General features: G+C 33.5%; 1 protein-coding gene across 1 annotated transcript in view; it reads left to right on the top strand.

Moving 5' to 3' along the window:
* Positions 1-1,422, top strand: part of LOC127842435 (SID1 transmembrane family member 1-like) — a 46,416-nt gene extending 44,994 nt beyond the window's left edge. Inside the window, exon 13 of the mRNA XM_052371938.1 lies at positions 340-1,422. Coding sequence (XP_052227898.1) covers positions 340-408 — 69 coding nt within the window. The 3' untranslated portion in view covers positions 409-1,422. The remainder of the gene's footprint in view (positions 1-339) is intronic.
* The last annotated feature ends 18,450 nt before the right edge of the window (positions 1,423-19,872 follow it).

Raw genomic sequence — 19,872 nt, forward strand, 5'->3', positions numbered from 1 at the left:
ATTTTTATATAAATTTTCTAGATCATATTGCATATACTTTTTGAGTTAGTTCAAAATTTTGCGGGGCAGACAGACAGACGAACGAATGGGGAATGACTTGATGGGCAACAAATGATAAACCTTTAGACCAATGTGTTGCAATATATACCAAGTTTCATTATCATATATTATTACTTTTTGCAAGTTTAAGTGTTTTTCTATTTTAAAACTGCGACCTGACCTTCGACATCGAAGTATCGCCTTTAGCACAGATCGGCAAATCTTTAATTCCTTTCTATGAAGCACCAGGTAATAAAGTTATATTTGGACAGGCAATGAAGATAATTTTATGTTTTTCAGATACTGTTGACGTTTGATGATCATGACACGGTTAGTAAAAAGTCACGAGACAATATACCAGTCTTCTAGAAAGATTGCCACATCATTGATTACATATTTCAAATTGAAGACATTGAAAACATGTAAAAACTATAGTGTCACTTTAAAGCGTAAACATTTTTTTTTAATTCTATTAATATAACTACATTAAATTGTCAAACTTTTATCCATTATTATTATTGTTAAGTTGATTGGACAATGACTTTGATTTATTGTATATTTTAGTATATCATACTTTTTAGGTTACGTAAATGTTTTGTGAATAAACTTAACCCAACCCCCTATCACGTCCGTAAACCAGATTAAACCCCAAATCCTTTGCACTGACCGTTGGAAGGCAGTTACACCAGTTTTAGTGTGCGTGTGCGTGTGTGTGTGCTGTATGATTTTATACTGTGTCGCATTTGGCTCAAGTTGTTTGGCATGCATTTGTATAGGACAAGTCTTCTTTGGTTTTTTTATTGCTGTACAATGACCATTTGTCGTAATCAAAATTATATTTAAGCAAATGTGTAATAAGGCATGTATGATTCATTGGCAAATTTTATTCGTGTCAAGTGTAAATGTGCATTGGATTGGATGTAATTATAAAAATGCATCTATATAACAATATATTGTTAGTGTGACAACAGTGTACGAGTACAAATACATTATAGTATTTAAGTTATTATTTATTATGACCACGTTTTCGCAGGTATGCAATTGGTCCAGTTTCAGCACTTTATAGATTCCATCTTGTTTTTATGATGGATACGTTCGGACTTGACTTGCAAAATGATCTTTCAAACTCGGACTATATAACACGGAACGCACGCACGTTAAATACGGTAAAATAGTGGACGGCCACGTTAGACAAATGACGACAGCTGATCGGATGATATATAAATAAGTGCAGTCGAAACCCAATGGCTCGAACTCGCCGGAACCGACAACAAAAGTTCAAGCCATCCGGAATTCGAGCCAACCGATTTATAATACACTTATGTTAACTAACATGAATCTGCAATATATTTACATCTCCAGTTAAAAAGATTTTATACTGCCTATACTCCGTACTACTTTTTGAGATTCAATTAACGATCAGTGACGATCGGATGCTTCAGTAGGTGGGGAAGGTAGCCTGCAACATGCCGATTGCGCTGTTGCGCTCCATAGATTTTATACGAGAAATATAGATTTTTTAATTAATTTAATGTTTTCCTGGTGTATCAACCCACCTTAAATGAAAACAATGAAATAAAATTAGTATCATATCGCGTTTCGCCATTTTCACGTGCAAAAAGATGAAACCACACCTACCCCACGTGCCTAGCGCCGATTGTCATGGATAAATGATTTTATCGTTATCTTGCACAGAATATAGTCAAATGATCACATGTCAAATATTAAATCAATATCTTAACTCATTAGTGAGATATTCAAGTTTAAAAAGTGTTACGTTAGAAAAGTCGCCAAGTGTATGTTAATTCTTTATCGTATAGATACAAATTCCATTAAGTTGATATTGTACATGTTATGATGAAGCTGTTCCAGCCATAATAATACTGCATCTACAAAACCGCCAGATTTGAAACAGAATGTTTTGTTGAGGATGCAGAAAGCACTTTTGCCAGTCTACCTGAAGCACGTTCCGATATGATTGAGGGCAAACCTATGCAATTATCAATTCTTTGTTAAGTGTTAATGACAAGTTTTATTCGTTGTGTCCTTCTTTGTATGATGTTATGTTTCAAGTGTGTGTAACCAATACATAACATAAGTACTAATTTCAACGAGGTTCGACAATGTCTCATGTGGGGCCGACCATGGGGGCGCTTAGACAAGGCTTTCCAATAACAAGCGCATACATGTCCAACATTCTAAACAAGCAGCCAGACAATGTGCTTGGAGTATGGCTTACAGGCAAGCTAGCAATATCTTACAATAGCAATGCCTTTTTAATATGTGACCATTATATGCAAATAGATATTAAACAGGGCCTTACACAAATCAAGCATCATTATCTATATGGTTTGTATACTCTTGGTCAATGAGAAAGTAAAAACTGTGACAGGGGTTTAATTTTATAAACATGTTAATCCTAAATAATTTTATTTTCAATCATGATAGTTGCTGGAATGCGTTGATGATGATGGAAAATGCTCGAGTAACTGGTTGCTGCAACTAAGCCCTTATCTTTTTCAGTGGCTACCTGAAACAGACAAATACATATACCTTTAATAATCAATATCAACAGCTTTGATAAACATGAATTATACCCTTACACTTTTCAGCCATGTTCAAGGACAAATAACTCAAAAATGTGTGGGAGTGCAAAGTGTCCTTCACATCTATCATTCATGGCGATTACATAACTGAAGTGTCAATTTATTCTCTTGAGAAATGTGGAAGAAATTCACTGCACATATTATAAACATTTTATGCTAACACGCAAAACTAATTTGTTTTTGGCAATAAATTTAAATTTAACAGTTAATGCTGATGATATTAAAAAGTTTAATAGTAGGCCTACATCATTATCTTATAAAAAAATATGTTGTACAAATGCACTATTGTTCTTTTTTAAGTGATGGAACCATTTTTATTCAATAAATCTATTGGCTATTATGTATTTTTAATTTATGAATGAACAGTATATATTTATCATTATTATGTCTAAATGTATCATACATAGTAAGCTCTTATTTTAGAAAGATTTTCCATAATATAAGATTAAACAAATCCCTTACATCCTTAACACGTTATTTTACTGTCAGTAACAAAATTGGAAGGCGTTTCAAACGTTTAAGACAGTCCCTTTTACCCATGTTAACAGGACACGCTTGACCGTTATTGCACTAATTCTTCATTCCCTTTATGGTGGTGTAAAATTTTAAAATCGAAACAAAACAGAAATGGTGTTTTGCAGGCCAAAGAACAACTAAATGGCCTTTACATATATGCATATACTCCTTATTTTCCAGCAGAATCATAAAATTTGGCCGCGCTAAATGTCTAACCTTATTCTCGAAACGAGACGGAAGTAAACAAAGTGATAAAGAGATGCCCGAATCTGATAAAAAAAATATCGCGTTTTAAAAAAATGCCTCGAATATTCTGTCTGTAAAGTATCATCTAAAAGTGTTTACTATTAATCGTGAAACGCATTCTTGAACATCAAAGTGATCCGCTATTGGTAATGATCAGTTAATTGTAACTTGACTGTACAGGTCTTGAAGTCCTTATTTTCGTAATAATAAATGTTTTTATCACTCTTTAACAGGATTGGACAAAACAGAAATTACCTTAGGCTTGAATTTTACATTATATCGTCATTATTATGTAAGATCACGAGAGGGATTGCGAATAAAATGAAAATGTCTTTACGAATTAAAAAATATGAACATGTATCGTCCTTCCATACTCCGAACGTCGCAATTTATTATTGCCACCATTACAATATGTGAAGTGACTGCTTCGTGGAATCTGATAGAAGATCGAACATAACAAGTTATTTGCAATTCTTTAAATGCACGATTCTGGATTGATGTGTTGTTCGTCATTGGTTTAATTTCCTGTTCATTGTAAGAGTTAAATGAGTTATTAAATTAATAACAAAATGCTTATACATGTACATTGAAAAAATAACACTCCAATCAACCAAGTTGTAACGTTAATAGATGATTATCTGAAACTCTGCGGGGCCCAATGTTTATTACACAGTAATGGATTGATGCCACCGATAAACTATTGTCATATGATGAGTGAGTAATGATTTAATGAATCTGTTTCATACACAATTAATTTTTGGCCGATAGGAACAGAACAGAACATCTAATTCAAGACTTGTACAAGTACATTGTCTTCGATACATATACATGTATAGTACATAAAAAACATAGCATTAAGTGAAAGAGCTTTACGAACTTATTAGTTGAACACTACATAATCGAGAAGTTATTCGGAGATGAACTGTGTTTCAGTCATTAATAAATTTAGTGCATTTCTGTAGTTTAGAGCGTCCTTAACAAACTTACAAAGAATACTTATATCGGTCTTATTACATGGGGTCAAAAGTTTTTATAATAGGAAGGTTACTTTTAAAGCAAAAGCCAAGATCACATGGTATAGTGCACAACGTACATGTGTCTACTATAAACATGGAACTCGACTCCATTGAAATGACACTCTTGAAGTCCATTAATTCAGTGTCAGTGCAAGGGTTTATATTGGCGAGCTATATATTTGCTACGGCGACATAGAGACACGGCAAGACATGAGTTTGTAATTGAACAAAACTTTTTTGATAATATTATTACAAAACTGATAAAATCTTTTGTGACAAAAATAGAACTATTATTTAAAACAACACAACATTTAATTAGCATCAAACTATCTAATCGTATATATAATCACATATAAAACGTTAAACGGATTGTTTTGAAACATATTCTCATCGCTTAAGAAATGACTCATGTTTTTCAAATAAGCGATAGTGTTGTTCTTTATTGAATGGATTGACATAAATGAACTGAATATAAAAACAAAAAACGACTACACTGCAAAAGTATACTTTGGTTTATTTAAACTTGCTAATATCCAGCCGCATACCCATTGATATAGATGTCTCCAGAGTAAGCCGGTGTAATTTAATAAGTTTAGGATATAATATCTTATATATACAACACAAAATCCTCGTTTTCATCATGTTAAATATTAATGTTATATCGTCATAATAAAGTTGAATAGTTTCAGGAAAGCATAAATCCATATGACATAAGGAAAAAGACATGATTGACTTGAAGGAAAGAGACATGATTGACTTGAAAGAAATAAACATACTTTATTGACTTGCTTCCTACCTGTATCACAAATATCGCTGGCATGAGTATCATATCATGTTCACCCATTCATTCCTCTTGCGGTTCCTCAAAACTCGTAATCGTATAACTCGTATTGCTCTTTTGAAGGAAGTATAGATTATTACCATTTTGGATCATTTTAATATGCATAAATTCCACATTGTCAATAAAACAATCTTAGAATCTTAACTGATATCAATAATTTCCTTTTTTCAACGGGTGCTATAAGTATTGGTCAGCGCTGTCTGATTTAGAATGTTCGAAGAAACTGCACTGCATTATCAACCATTTGATTATCATATATCATTTTATATAAATTAACATGTTAAATAGATATGATAAATACTGTATTTTTCCCTTATGTGCAGAATTTCAAAATGTCATACTTTTATTAAATCATTATTTTGTACTAGTATTTACTCATTTTAAATGTGACCGTATTTGGCAATTTTGTTAGTCTGTGTAATATTAATCATTGAGTAACATAAATTTTATAAAATATATATGACAATTGGTTTATTACTCTGAATTAATCATCACTGTAACAATGCTATGAGGTTGTTTGCATGTTTTGCATCACGAAAGAAACGTCAGTGACTGTGTTTACATGTTTCAAAAAGAAATACTTTCTTTCACTTTTCTGCAAAAAGGAAGCATTTGTGTCCAGCATTTCTTTAATATTGAAAGCCAATTATTGACGGCAATGAAATATTGTTTGAATTAAGGTGTAAATATATTTACAAACCTTAAAAAAAGTAATTTCAAGGACATATTTTTAAAACAAAAAATAAATAAAAAAGCGTTTAAGCTTAGGTACATTATTTATTGCATAGATTAATGAATGTGCAATACATTCATATTTCCATGAAAATGATAAAGAAAAACACACGTTTCATGGATTAGACTGTATTGTTATATTATTTTTTTAATACAAGCAATTTTGACAGTGTCTGTTATAGAACAGTATGACACTTGCCTATTATTATACATCAAAAAGAAACTAGCTACTATTTAATATATATCAAATATATGCTTTTATTTTTTTAATAAAGGTAATAATATCAACAACATCATGGTCATGGAAGTTCAACGTCACTACAATGTCAATATATTGAAATCGCATGGATAACTGGTCATTGTGTAAGAATTGTGTAATGTTATGTCAATAAAAGTGTACTGCATCTAACATTTTACAACGAGCCATCAGTTTCTATCATAACATTAGTGTTAAGCAGCACAATTTTAAGCTACAATGCAATAATGCAGCGATAAAGTAACCGAGTCTCTTCTAACAATAGCAATGAAAATACAGCAAGGCCTTAATCAAAGTTAAACGATATTTAATTACGATATTTAATGACCTGTGTCAGGCAATATCAGTAATGCATCAATAAGTGTCTTTTAATATCTTGCAGAATCTAACAATACATCATATGTTTTGTTTTGCGGATGAAACAAACACAACGTATTTTCGGATTAGGGTTGAATTTCATTCACTGCTATAAATCATAGTGCAGTGGCAACTTTCGTATTCAAAGAGATCGAACGAAACATTGACTTATTGAATTGAATGTTAAAGACGTGATATCAAAGTAATTCTCTCCTCGTATTCAACAAAGATATTTCAAAACTTTTGAAATGTATTTATTTCTGGAATTAAACAAAGCAAAAGTACATAGCATTACCCGTAACACTGTAAGGGCAAATAAATTAATTTTCGGGAATTTTTTTTTTAGGAATTTGTTTTTTCGTAAGGCCACAACAAATTGATTAAATGTTCGATGGATTCGCCGCACCTAAAAATCTTAAAACTAAATAAAAATATTTTTATTTTTATTTTCGCCCGCAGCAAAACAATTTGCTGCGCACCTGTTTATAAATGATTTAGTTTTATTTAGCCTACGTATTTAACGACATAGAGTGTTATAACGCTTTGCGTTATTACATTGGTTTATGGTAAAAACAACTGGCAGCGTTCGTCTGTCTTGTCATGTTGGCAAAAGACACAAATGGAAATGTTAATTTTCCACCGGGGCAAGTAGTCATTGCATCACAGATGATTTGAGTTATTTTATAATTTCAACCGTATTTACATCAGGATTTGAAATGTCGCCGGTATGCGTTCGATAGGTAAAAATCTGCAATAAACTTGTTGTTATTGATTAAGTTAAAATATTAAAAATTAACATGCAAAGGAGTGTCGCCGTTGAACTGGACAAAAAATGTCGAGTATAATATAAATTGTACGAGCCACCTATCTTCTAGTTCAAACTGTTAATGGCTAAGTGTGAGGTGTACATTATGCCCCTTAAACATGAATTTAGCATAAGTAAGAAAGTGAAGAAACTTTCTGGACCTAAACGACTTTACTGGCATTTGATTGACTTTTTTATATACTCAATTTTAACTACCCATTTCTTATTTTTCTTTCATTAGGAAGTTATGGGTTTTTTTACTTTACAAAACTTAAACTTCTCATTTCTATTTTTAACAGTGCTAAAATAACAAAAGTAATGCATCGAGTATTGTATAATACCATAACCTATGATATTAGAACTAATAGAAATTCGAGATATTTCGTATCAGTGCTTTTTGCCCAAAATAACAGACTCTTATAGGCTGTGTCCAAATTGAAAATTGTACAAAAAGCTGTTTTCCAAAAAGTAACTTTTTTTCCTTTTAAAAGTCTCGCCAAAATTTCCAAAAAATAAGTCAATTATTTTAAAATAAACTCAATTGGTTTATTGAGTTTATCATACAGCAGTTTAATACCCTAGCACTTTATAATATATATTTTAGAAAGCAGTTAAACATGCACTTATTAACAATTGGTATACTGTTACCTATAATCATAATTCTAATGATTTGATATTCCCAATTTCATGGTTTATTGCACGTTATCCCCAATCAAAAAGGCACAGGCTGTAAAATATGACGCAAAGAAAAATCACTGCTTATGCTTGATATTTATTGTATTATTTATTGTGTCATGTTATTAAACCATCATTGACAGAAAACTGAGCTTCTTATATAACTTTGATAATGAAAACTACATGTACCGTGTTAAATTTAAGTAATCACTACCTGGTGTGAGAAAGCAGAACAGCTATTAGAGACTTTTTATCCCCCGCATTAGGCGGAAGGATATTGTTTTGGCGTTGTCCATACGTCCGACCGTCTTTCCGTCCTTCCGTCCGTCCGGCACTTTTGTGTCCGGAGCAATTTCTTAGAAGTGCTTTGGCGGATTTCATTGAAACTTGGTATGCGTATATATATGGATAAGAGGATGATGCACGCTAAATAGCATTGTACACAATATGTTAATAACGGAGTTATGGCCATTTGTATCTTGAAAAAATATCCGGAGCCATATCTTGGAAGTGCTCTGGCGGATTTCATTGAAACTTGGTATGAGTATAGTATATATATGGATAAGAGGATGATGCATGCCATATGGCATTGTACACCATAGGGTAATAATGGAGTTATGGCCCTTTATATCTTGAAAAAAATTGTGTCCGGGGCCATATCTTGCAAGTGCTTTGACGGATTTCATTGAAACTTGGTATGAGTATATATATGGATAAGAGGATGATGCACGTTGGCGTTGTCCATTCGCCCAGAAAACTTTTGTGTCAAGAAGTATATTTGCGGGGGGGATATCAATTTAACGAATTTGCTTGTTTTCTTTATTTTTACAAACATTTGGCAAGGGCTTAAACTCAATTATTACTTCTAAATGATCTTGTACTGGTATTTTGCAGATATCATGCATCTATTTGGCAAAATATATCAATTTACATAGACAATGTATGCATTTTTTTATTTTTCGCTTTTCGCTCGCCTGTGATTTAACAAAAAATAGAATAAAAATAAATTTATTTTTATTTCGCTCGCTCGCTCCATTTTCGGGAAGCAAAAATCCGTAGAACATATCATCAATTTGTAGAGGCCTAACAGATATTAATCTACTTAATGTCACGATGGTAGTGTTCTATGGCACCAACTACTAATGCTGAGTCAAGACGAATATTTATTAAGCTATGAACTATGCATTCGACGATTGTTTTGTGTTCAAATAAATGCGTACCTGGTGTGCTTTGTTTAGACTGAGCTATACTTAAATGCCATATTTTATAGGATATGCATCGCTTTCGATGAATCATTGAATCGTATTTGACTGGTTAGGTAGTTCATTTTCACAAGTAGTGGTTTGTTTTTATTTACACGAGTAATATAATTGTTCCGTAAGTCACTGAAATCAATTTGAAACAATAAAAGAAACCTTTATAGGTTACAATATACCAAAAGATTTCCTACACAAATTCAATGTAAAAGCAATAACTTCAACAAAAAATAAAGTCAAACTTTTGCGCATAGAGACCCCCATAACCATACCTTTTCTTAAAGAGCATTCCAAGCCGCAATGATTTAGACAATAAAAAAGGGGGGTCATGCGTTTTGCAAGAAAGAACTCGATGCGAATCAGCGGTCACTGTTTTACTGCCATCAATTTACCGGGTTCGTACCAGTGGATGAGGGTTTCCCGCCATCTGTCAAAGTCTCATGTAGTCTTTAACCTTCAAGCAAATGAGTGAATTTCTGTTAAACATCAATGTTTTCCCTACCACATGCACAAAGAAACATTCTAAAATAAAGTCATGGCAAGTGCCCACACAGAGAATTGTGTCTTCTTATAAATGATGTTCAGGTTTTTAAAGAGTATAGCATTGCACTCCAAAAAGATTTAGTATATTGTAACCTATAGCTTAATTGTCAAACGTTGGTGTTTCATGTCGCAATCAATTGTTCTAAAATTGTCTTCATGAAAATCAAAGAAAAAGTTTCATAAGGCGTGTGACGTTGTGGTTAAACGGATGATACTATGTATGCATGTGATTTCGTAACCACGTGTATAAAATACTTTATAGGGACATATAATTATCAGGACTGGTAGATCGATGCCGTTTGTGGAATAATAAGACAATACATGTTATATTTTACCATATTAAATCATTGGTTACATTTTTTACTAAAACAAGTGATTTTAATGTTGTGCGTTAAAGCAATGAGTTCGAGATGATGACATATTTTTTGTATTGCTAATGTAGCAATATTCCACTGTTGTGCGATCCTAAACGAGTGCCACGATTTACGACACGTTCACTGATCGAGGTAATTCTCGGCGTTCTACAGCTTAGATACTATAGTATGCTAGTCCGTTAGTTGTGATACGCTGCCTGGCCTCGATTACAATCTTTTCAGTTTTCACGATTTGACAATAACAGGTGCCATGCACGATAAGACACGGTCTGATCTCCAGTTGACATACGATGTCATACATCCGTTGGGAATGTTTCGAATACGTCCACGATTCGGTCTCGATTCGACACGATCGCCACGATAGGGTTCCTCGAATAAGTACGTTCTTCTACGAGGTGATACATAAGCTACGTTTATAAAGAATCGATGATCTCCGTATTGATACTCTATGGCTATGAAATCTTGTATTTTTCATTCAATTGATTGCGCAATTTATGACGTAACTCTTGTGACGTTATTTCTGCGACGGAAACAAGTCGGTTTCATTTAAACTTGGGTTTTAATGACGACAAGTCGGGCGTGATCTTTTATTCAACAGTAAATTATTTTTTAAAGTACCGAACGAATCCAAAACGTCATTATTTGAATGTGTGTTCGCTAAATATCGCCCTATTGTATTTGTCTAAGCCTCGTATGATAAACTTTCTTCACCACGGCACCAACCATGTATTCTCTATGTATTCACTATGAGAGATCACGACTAGATATTACAGCCCGATTGACAATCGACTTCTTGTCTTCGGAAGATCGCAACAGAAAGCCACAGTCGTGACTTTCATCTTGGACAGGATTGACTGCGACCACCACAAGGTGGAATCGATATGATTTTCCGCGCTCTGTAACGACACAAACCAATAAGATACGATGACCTCGATCAACAATCGTTGCTGTTGATTGCTTATCGAACCCTTTTTTAGCCGTTCAACCCGATTCGAAATTTCGACGATTAACACGACTGCAACGATTGAAATCAAGATCTGATAATACCCGACATGATCTGATAATACCTGACAACATCTGATATGGTTTGAACGAATGGTTCACGTTCAATACCATGATTTAATTCGTAGCGTGAATCGTGACAAGGTCGTAGCATAAAGCAAGAGACGAAGATTGTTTAATGCAAAATACAAAAATCCGCACCTAAACATGAACACTAATATCAGATTTGAAATGTTAATTCTATTTAAATGATTAATTTTTATCACACACATGTCGGCCCTATCCTGATTAAGTTTCTGGGCGAGTTGAAGTTGTTAGATGGCATATACGAACAACACCATAATGAAGAAAAAAAGCCATTTATGTTATATTAAAGGGAATTGTTCACAAATGGCGAAATTTAACTGTGTCGCAAAATTCCTTTACTGATGACAAAACGTTAGAAAATGATTATTTCGACAAGTGTCTTTAAATATTAGTATCAAACAGATTACATTTATATGATAACTAACCTTTCAAAAAAGTATTAATAATAAACAATTTTAGACATATGTGTTAATTAAAACGTTTTAAATAGAAATGCTTACAAAACATGTCATTATATGTCGTGTTTGTTTTCTAAGTCGAACTTCCCTTGATTATTATGTCAGGTTTAGCTCGAAATTCCGAGAGTTGATTCATTGAAGACTATTTTAAATTGAGACGATATTTATTTTGCGTTTAGACGCATGACACTGGTTTATGTATATCATTATAACCTGGTTTATGTATATCATTATAACCTATTCTGTTTTATTCGTGAGCATTTTTGCCAACTGTATTCTTGGTATAAATCAATCAGCTGTAAAAACTCTATGTTTTTCCATATCTTTTAGTGCATTGTTATGTTAGATACATAGATACGTAAATAAATAAATAAATGTCACACGTGTATAACTATGATATCAGATCAATCTGAATGTAACCTTTCTTTAAAATAATGCTTGGATAGTGTATTATCAAGAAATGCACTGGATCTGAGATATGCTGTTTATAATACCATAAGTTTCGCACTTGGAACATTTCATGATATAATGTGGTAGTATAAGTATTGGGAGTTTAACTTGCATTGTATATGAGTTCACCCGTCTGTACGACTGGCTAGTGCATACAATTTCCATGTTCCCAGTCATTTTACTTTGAAAACATAGTAATATTATTTCACCGTATGCAAATATCTGTCGAGAATGGGATCGCATATGTGTATTGTTTCAGGCATGTATTGTCTCATTTAGTTCACCCACTAAGTAATGCATAACATATCTTATGTTGACAAGGAACAAATTAGAAATGTTGTAGCAAATTACACGCACGACCTATGATGGACATGACAAGTGGGAATTGGCTTCTGGTTTCTTTGGGAATTGCGTCTCGCTCGTTGAATAAACTAAACTCATGGCAGTGGTTAGCTTGTCACAACGGTTAACGTCAGCTACTGCATTCACAGATATAATCCTTTCAGATCAGGATGATTTCTACATTTTGACCTTTTCTTATTTTAAAAGGATTTTATCTTGTCAACGATTATGTTAACGACATATTAGGCAGAATATGACTTCTCAATTTTACATTAAAACCAGTTATATATAAAAATGAAATTTTATCGGTGAGAACTTGTCAGAAAGTTAGTGTCACGTACATACTTCGATTATTTATTAAGTAACATAGAAGCTGTGCTGTAACTTAAGTATACAACATATAAAAATGAGCCACGCTGAGGAAAAACGGGTCTTAGTGCATGTAAGTTAAGTGCCGTCCTAGATTGCACAGGCTAATCAGGGACGAAACTGACCGCTTTTATAGAATGTTTAGTTTAAAGGAAGTCTTTTCTTATGTAAAATACATTTAAAGCTTAAAGTGTTGTCCACAAATAGCCTGTGCGGACTTGACAGGACGACACTTTGCGCACATGAATTAAACCCCTTTTTCCTGAGTGAGGCTCAAATTTATAGTATTATAAGTAAAACGTTAGAGCAGACATTGTATCGATGTCAAAATGGCTGTTGTAACGTATTCATGACTCTTTACTATAGGTTCTACCTTTTAATTTAGGAGGAGTCTGAACGATAAAGTGTGTTTGTTTCCTAATGTGACGCTCACTTTTTCTTCTTGTTCAAGCGTTCTATTTATTTACCGCGGTATTGTACATGTACACAATACGGGAAAATGCTGTGTGAATATTCATACAATACCAGAATCTACTTTCTGTGAATAATCATTTTCCTACTATCGTTGAAACAAGTTACTGGCACTTTGTCGAAAATTGGCACTGTCAATAGTTAAATTCTATCTAAGCGTTTGGCATGTGTACAGATTTACTGGGATTATGTTCCTAGTTGAAGTCTGGTTTAATGATGCTCTACTAAATCATAGAAGTTCCATATAAATGTCTTTACATTGAACTTTGAACGCGATGGAATGCCTTGCATCTGTTTATGTTCTTGCTTGAAAGATAATTAGTTTTACATATTGTAAAAAGTTTGGTTTCCTGCGGGGTACAAACTGGTTAGGCCTTCATCATCATCAAATACAAACAAAATCATATAAACAACTGTTCATCTGCTTGTGATGAACTTGCGTTAGTAGTCACCAATTTCAGACATTTCGAATATGAACACAAAACCTAATTTTATTTAGCGTGAATGCACTAATAGTGGTAATACTTATTAAATTTGTTTTTACAAAATTCATCTGTTTGCTCCGGAATTGATCTTGTTTACGGGACAGAATCCATGTGCGCATTTATTGAAACAACTATGCTCAGTGTTGCAAAAATATCCTCAAAAACTTAAATCACGTACGTTGTTTGTATTTTATTTGAATTTACAGACTTCGTTGTCAGTTGAACACTTGAAATGTTCAAAAAACGTACAATAAAATATATGATTATAATGCCTTACACGTGTTATTTTAAGTTGAAGATAGTATAATAGAAACCTGTTAATGTATGATCGCACTGTCACTTTTAGGGCTTTTATAATGCCCGCTTAAAGACAAACCCGCGTTTATAATGACGCTGTAGTTTGCCAAAATATATACCTATTAAGAAAACATGTATTTGGATGAACATATGTTATTGTGTCAAACGACCTTTACTACAGGACATGAAATAACATATCTGTTTTTATTTGTTGACTGTAGAATATTTATTTTTATAAATACAGGTAAAGTGAAAAAAATGTAAGAATACTGAAAAACAAAATTCCTTAGGATTACAGATACTTTATAGCAATGTCAATATTTTGCATATGATCACTATTAATTTCAACACAACTATCAATGATATGCATATGTCCATCAATGATTTCTCTAGTTTCCATATGACTATCAATTACGTACAGGAACATTAAACGCCTTAAATCACATGTGGGATACGCGCGTATGATGCTCGATCTACAGTAATGACCATTACGCGAGTTTTATTTCCACAATCGTCGGTTTCCTAAAACGGAAGCGTTATGGCGCCAGCTAAATTGTAATAAGATTCCTGATTGGAGGTAATAGTTTAAATAAATTGATTAAATCTGAACAAACAAATATATATTAAATCTTTAGACCCATATAGTAGACTAAGTGCACTTATTAGGTCCAAGTAATACAGTTAATATTTGCTCAAGAAAATGGTGTGTTCTGTATCCAACACATCGTATGCGCATAAATAACATAGATGTATTTTTGTATAATTTTTTGTTAGGTTTGTTAAAGACATGTACATGTGTTTATACATCTTGTTCCGTTACAATCTGGATCAAATTGATCACATAAAATGCTGTCATGTAACAGCTTATAACATATCGTTTATTCTTATGAGTTTATTCTTATGATTGAAATTAATAAGGGGATATTTCAATAATATGTTTATGCAATGTTAAGATGAAGTTTGAGAATTTAATAATACATCTTGGGAGGTATTTGCATTAACTAAGACCTGATTTAAGATTTATTTCAAGTAAGAACGCAAATACGTTTACACCCAGGGTGGGGTATAATTGGAATCAATAAAATGGAAAGTCAGACCTGATTTAAGATTAAATCCAGGTAAGAACACAAATACGTTTACACCCAGGGTGGGATAATTGGGATCAATAAATTGAAAAGTCAATCAGACAAAAGAATCAAAGGTCATATACTTAACAATGAGTCCAGAGTCAGCATATAGATACGAGATTAAAAGTAACACACATGGTCATCAAACAGCACAGATTGTCTGGGATACACTAGTTATGGTACTGACGAATGTAACGGAATTACTCTATACCAATATAAATTGATTAGTACCAATATAAATTGATTAGATTTTAGTGCATTTGGCAAGCAAGTAAATACATGAATAGAGTGTTCCTTCTAGAACATTCATATAAGTCAACCAATCCGTAATAAGCCAGGACCTTGGTGACCAATGAAAATTACAAGTTGATTTTATGTAAATTAACCTGGGGATAAAATGCAGTGTTTTAGTTCGTAAAAAAAAGGATCTGCGGTAAGATTTGAAAGGAACTTTGAGAGTTGTCACGTCTTCTTGACGTGGCGGCCATGTTGGCTGCCGCGCTGTAAAATTGTATTTTGTGTACATTTAGCAAGCGTTGTGTTAAAAGAAATATTCGACAGAAATAAATCGCGATGAAATCAGAAATGAACTTGGGTTGTTACTGTGTGTTATCAACGAACAACGTGTAATTACGTGACAATACGTTTGAACAGCAATGCGCTTTGGTTAAATTTATCTAATACATGCGTCCTCGTTTCAATGCGATCTAACGCATCATATCTTCTGGTTCTTTTTACTCCACCTTTTCACTGGCTTATTAAAATACAATACTACAGTCTAAATTAAATCGCAAATAATATCAAACAAAATGTTGCGCTGCGTCAAAACGCAAGAGGTGCAAGACGTTTGGATTTCATGAGTCATCAACAAAAGATACATTATCTATCATCCAATGACGTCACGTAGGTGCAAGCGGTCGCAAATTTTTAGCGGGAGAGAAAAATAATACATTTCAGCGAATTTACAGTGTTCTAAGTAATTATTTTGAGTGGAAATTATTAGGATTATATGTGAAAATGTGATTTACATCGGAATAGTATGTTGGACAATGCCGAAATCAAAAAGCAGTAAAAAAAAACAAAGGAACAGCAGTGACAATAACCATGAACCTAATGCAGTCAATGTGCGTAAACAAAGAGGCCCGTCATCGGACTCCGATAAAGGCAACGTGTCAGTGAGCGATGTATTAAATAAGGTGAACTCAGTGTTGTTTGGTGTGGACACTTTAGATAATAGTGTGTTTGATAGTTCTAGCAGTAGTGGAAGTACCAGTGGTATCAGTGAAACCGGAAGTGGATTTGTTAACAACATGGCAGATAGCAGTGCGGAGCCCACTATTCGCGATGTGATGGTTCTTCTGAAGTCCGTCTCATCTCGTTTACAGTGTTTAGAGACAAAGATGAGTGTTATGGACTCGATCGAGAAGCGGATGGAAAGTTTTTAGAAGGAGATTAAGCAGTTGTGGGTGGTTCATGAGGATAGGGCCAAAAAGGTGTAGGAGCGGGTATCACGCCTCGAAGATAAGGTAGACGGTGCAGATATTCATGCTGCAGAGCTCGCAGAGAGGGTCCAGGAGCTAGTGAAGGAGCGTGATACCCTTCGGGAGGACATTAGCTACCTTCAATCGCAGTCAATGCGTAATAACCTGGTCTTCACGGCAATACCAGAAGCAAACGGAAACGTATTTGAGACGCCAGAGATGACGGAGGTCAAGCTACGTCAGCATTTGGGGAGCGCTTTCAAGCTGTCGCAGGAAGTAGCCACTTCTATTAAATTCGAACGCGTCCACCGGTCTCGGGGATCGCCGATACATGGAAAGATAAGAAACATTGTGGCAAAGTTTTCGTTCTTTAAGGACAGAGAAATGTTGAGAAAAAGGTGGAAGGAGCTTGATGGCACGGCGTACCGGGCGTTCGAGCAATTCCTCCCGGAAGTCACGATGAAAAGGTGTCAATTAGTGCCGAAAATGAAGGAGGCGAGGCGGCTGGGTAAGCGGGCTTACCTGGCCTACGACACGCTTTATATCGACGGCACCCCGGTGCGCACATAGGAGCACGGCGGTGGTGAAATATCTATCCTGTCGTGGAACGTTAACGGACTTACAGATGTAAAGCGGTCATCTCCCAATTTTGTAAATATTTTAAGTTCTCATGATGTATGTTTTTTGTATGAATCTTGGGCTAATAGTTCCAGTGATGTCAATTTAAATGGATATGTGTCTTTTAACTTCTTCAGAAAATTTCAACACAAAAAAGCGCGTAGAAATAGTGGTGGTATTGTTATATATATTAACGAAGAATTAGCCGATGGTATTAAAATTGTAAAAAATCATTTCGATACAATAATCTGGTTGAAACTTGACCACTTATTTTTTTAATATATCAGAAGATTTTTATTTATGCGCAACATATGTATGGGGGCATGAGTCTCCAGTTTATAACACTTTTAATGTAGATTTGTTTGAAATTTTAGAAAACGATGTAACTTATTTTTCTGAATTCGGTAAAATTTTTGTTGTTGGTGATCTCAATAGTAGAGTTGGCAATAAATTCGATTACATTGTACAAGATATAATTAATACTGTATATGATGACGCCGATTACTGTCCAGATAACACCTCTGTGAGGGCCTCAGTTGATAGCTCAATAAATAGTCACGGAGTAAAATTACTGGATTTATGTAAATCTACTTGTTTACGAATTGCTAATGGTAGAGTTGGCAATAGCTGTAAGCAAACTTTTTATTCCAATAACGGTACGTCTGTAATTGATTATTTGTTGGCGACCAAATACAGCTTTTCTGGTATATCTGATTTTACCGTGCATGATTTTAACGAATTTAGCGATCACGCCACGTTACATTTTTCATTATTATGTAATAATGTCCCGTCCGATTACCAGTCATTCACCGATGTCAAGTATAAATGGGACGATGCATTACGTGGGCAATTTCGCTCACAAATTATTTCATTGTTACCTGTATTTAATACCATTGTACAAAATGTAGATTATTTATGTAGAACGTCAATTAATAACGTGCTGAATATATTTACTGAAACCATTCGCAGTATTGCTGATCCGTTATTTTCCCAAACATGTGTTTATAAAACAAACCCTAGTTTCAATGTAGATAGTTGTACAAAGAACGCAGAATGGTTTGACAACGAGTGCATTACTGCACGAAATTTATATCACGAAGCTCTACGTATTTTTGACTCGTGTAAAACAGGTCTAAATAGAGAACGCCTATGTACAAGTAAAAGGCATTATAAGGATTTAATTCGTAAGAAGAAAGCCTGTTGTTATAGGAAAAAAATGTCGGATATTGAAAATTTAAGAAAACATAAACCAAGGGAATTCTGGCGATTTTTCAAATCGAAAACTAACGTGATTAAAAATAAAATATCTTTAGAAGAATTTACAAAGTTTTTTGAAAACCTTAGTAGCAATATGTCTGATTTTTGCAATACTGAAGCAGAAGATTTTTGTTTAAATAATGATTTTAACTTAGAAAATTCTGCATTTCCTGAACTTGACGTACCTATATCAATTGAAGAAGTTAAGAATGCAATAAAACATTTAAAGCGTAATAAATCATCGGGTAGCGATTGTATTTTAAATGAATATTTTCTTGAATGCAGTGATATTTTGTCTGCCCATTTATGTGATGTATTTAACGGTATTTTTGTATCGGGCTTTTTTCCCGATAAATGGACTGAAGGGGTCATTATCCCTTTGCATAAAAAAGGTGCAGTTAATGATGTCAATAACTATAAAGAGATTACATTAGTAAGCTGTTTTTTCAAAATAATTTACCACTATTTTAAATAAACGTATTTAAACATTTTGCAATGCAAACACTATTATTTCGGATGCGCAGTTCGGATTTAGGAAAGGTTATTCAACTGTTGATGCTATTTTTATACTGATGTCAATTGTTCAAAACTATTAAAATGGAAAAAAAACGTTTGTATGTTATATACGTCGATATGTTAAAATGTTTTGATAGTATTTATCGCAATGCATTATGGTTGAAAATTTTTAAGTCTGGTATACAAGGTAAATTACTTAGAATAGTAAAAGATATGTATGCAAATGTTAAGTCACGTGTCAAATCATGCTCATCTTATTCAGATTATTTTAGTTATGCTGTTGGACTGAGGCAAGGGGAGGTAATGTCGCCAATTTTGTTTTCTTTATTTGTTGAAGACCTGGAACTTTACTTACAAGATAGCATTAATTCTGGTTTGAATATAGATGATATTGTGTTGATTTTATTATAATTTGCTGATGACATGGCTATTTTAGGCAAGTCCCCGGCTGAAGTTAAAACTCATTTAGATAATTTATACTTATATTGCAATTCTTTGGGGTTAAATGTTAACACTGCAAAAACGAAAATAATGGTATTTCGGAAAACGAAATATGGGTATATAATGGTAATGCTATTGAAGTTGTTGATAACTTTAACTATCTAGGCACAGTGTTGAATTATACTGGAAGTTTTAAACTGAACCATGAG

The sequence above is a fragment of the Dreissena polymorpha genome, chromosome 8 (genome assembly GCF_020536995.1).
Source record: "Dreissena polymorpha isolate Duluth1 chromosome 8, UMN_Dpol_1.0, whole genome shotgun sequence".
NCBI lineage: Eukaryota > Metazoa > Mollusca > Bivalvia > Myida > Dreissenidae > Dreissena > Dreissena polymorpha.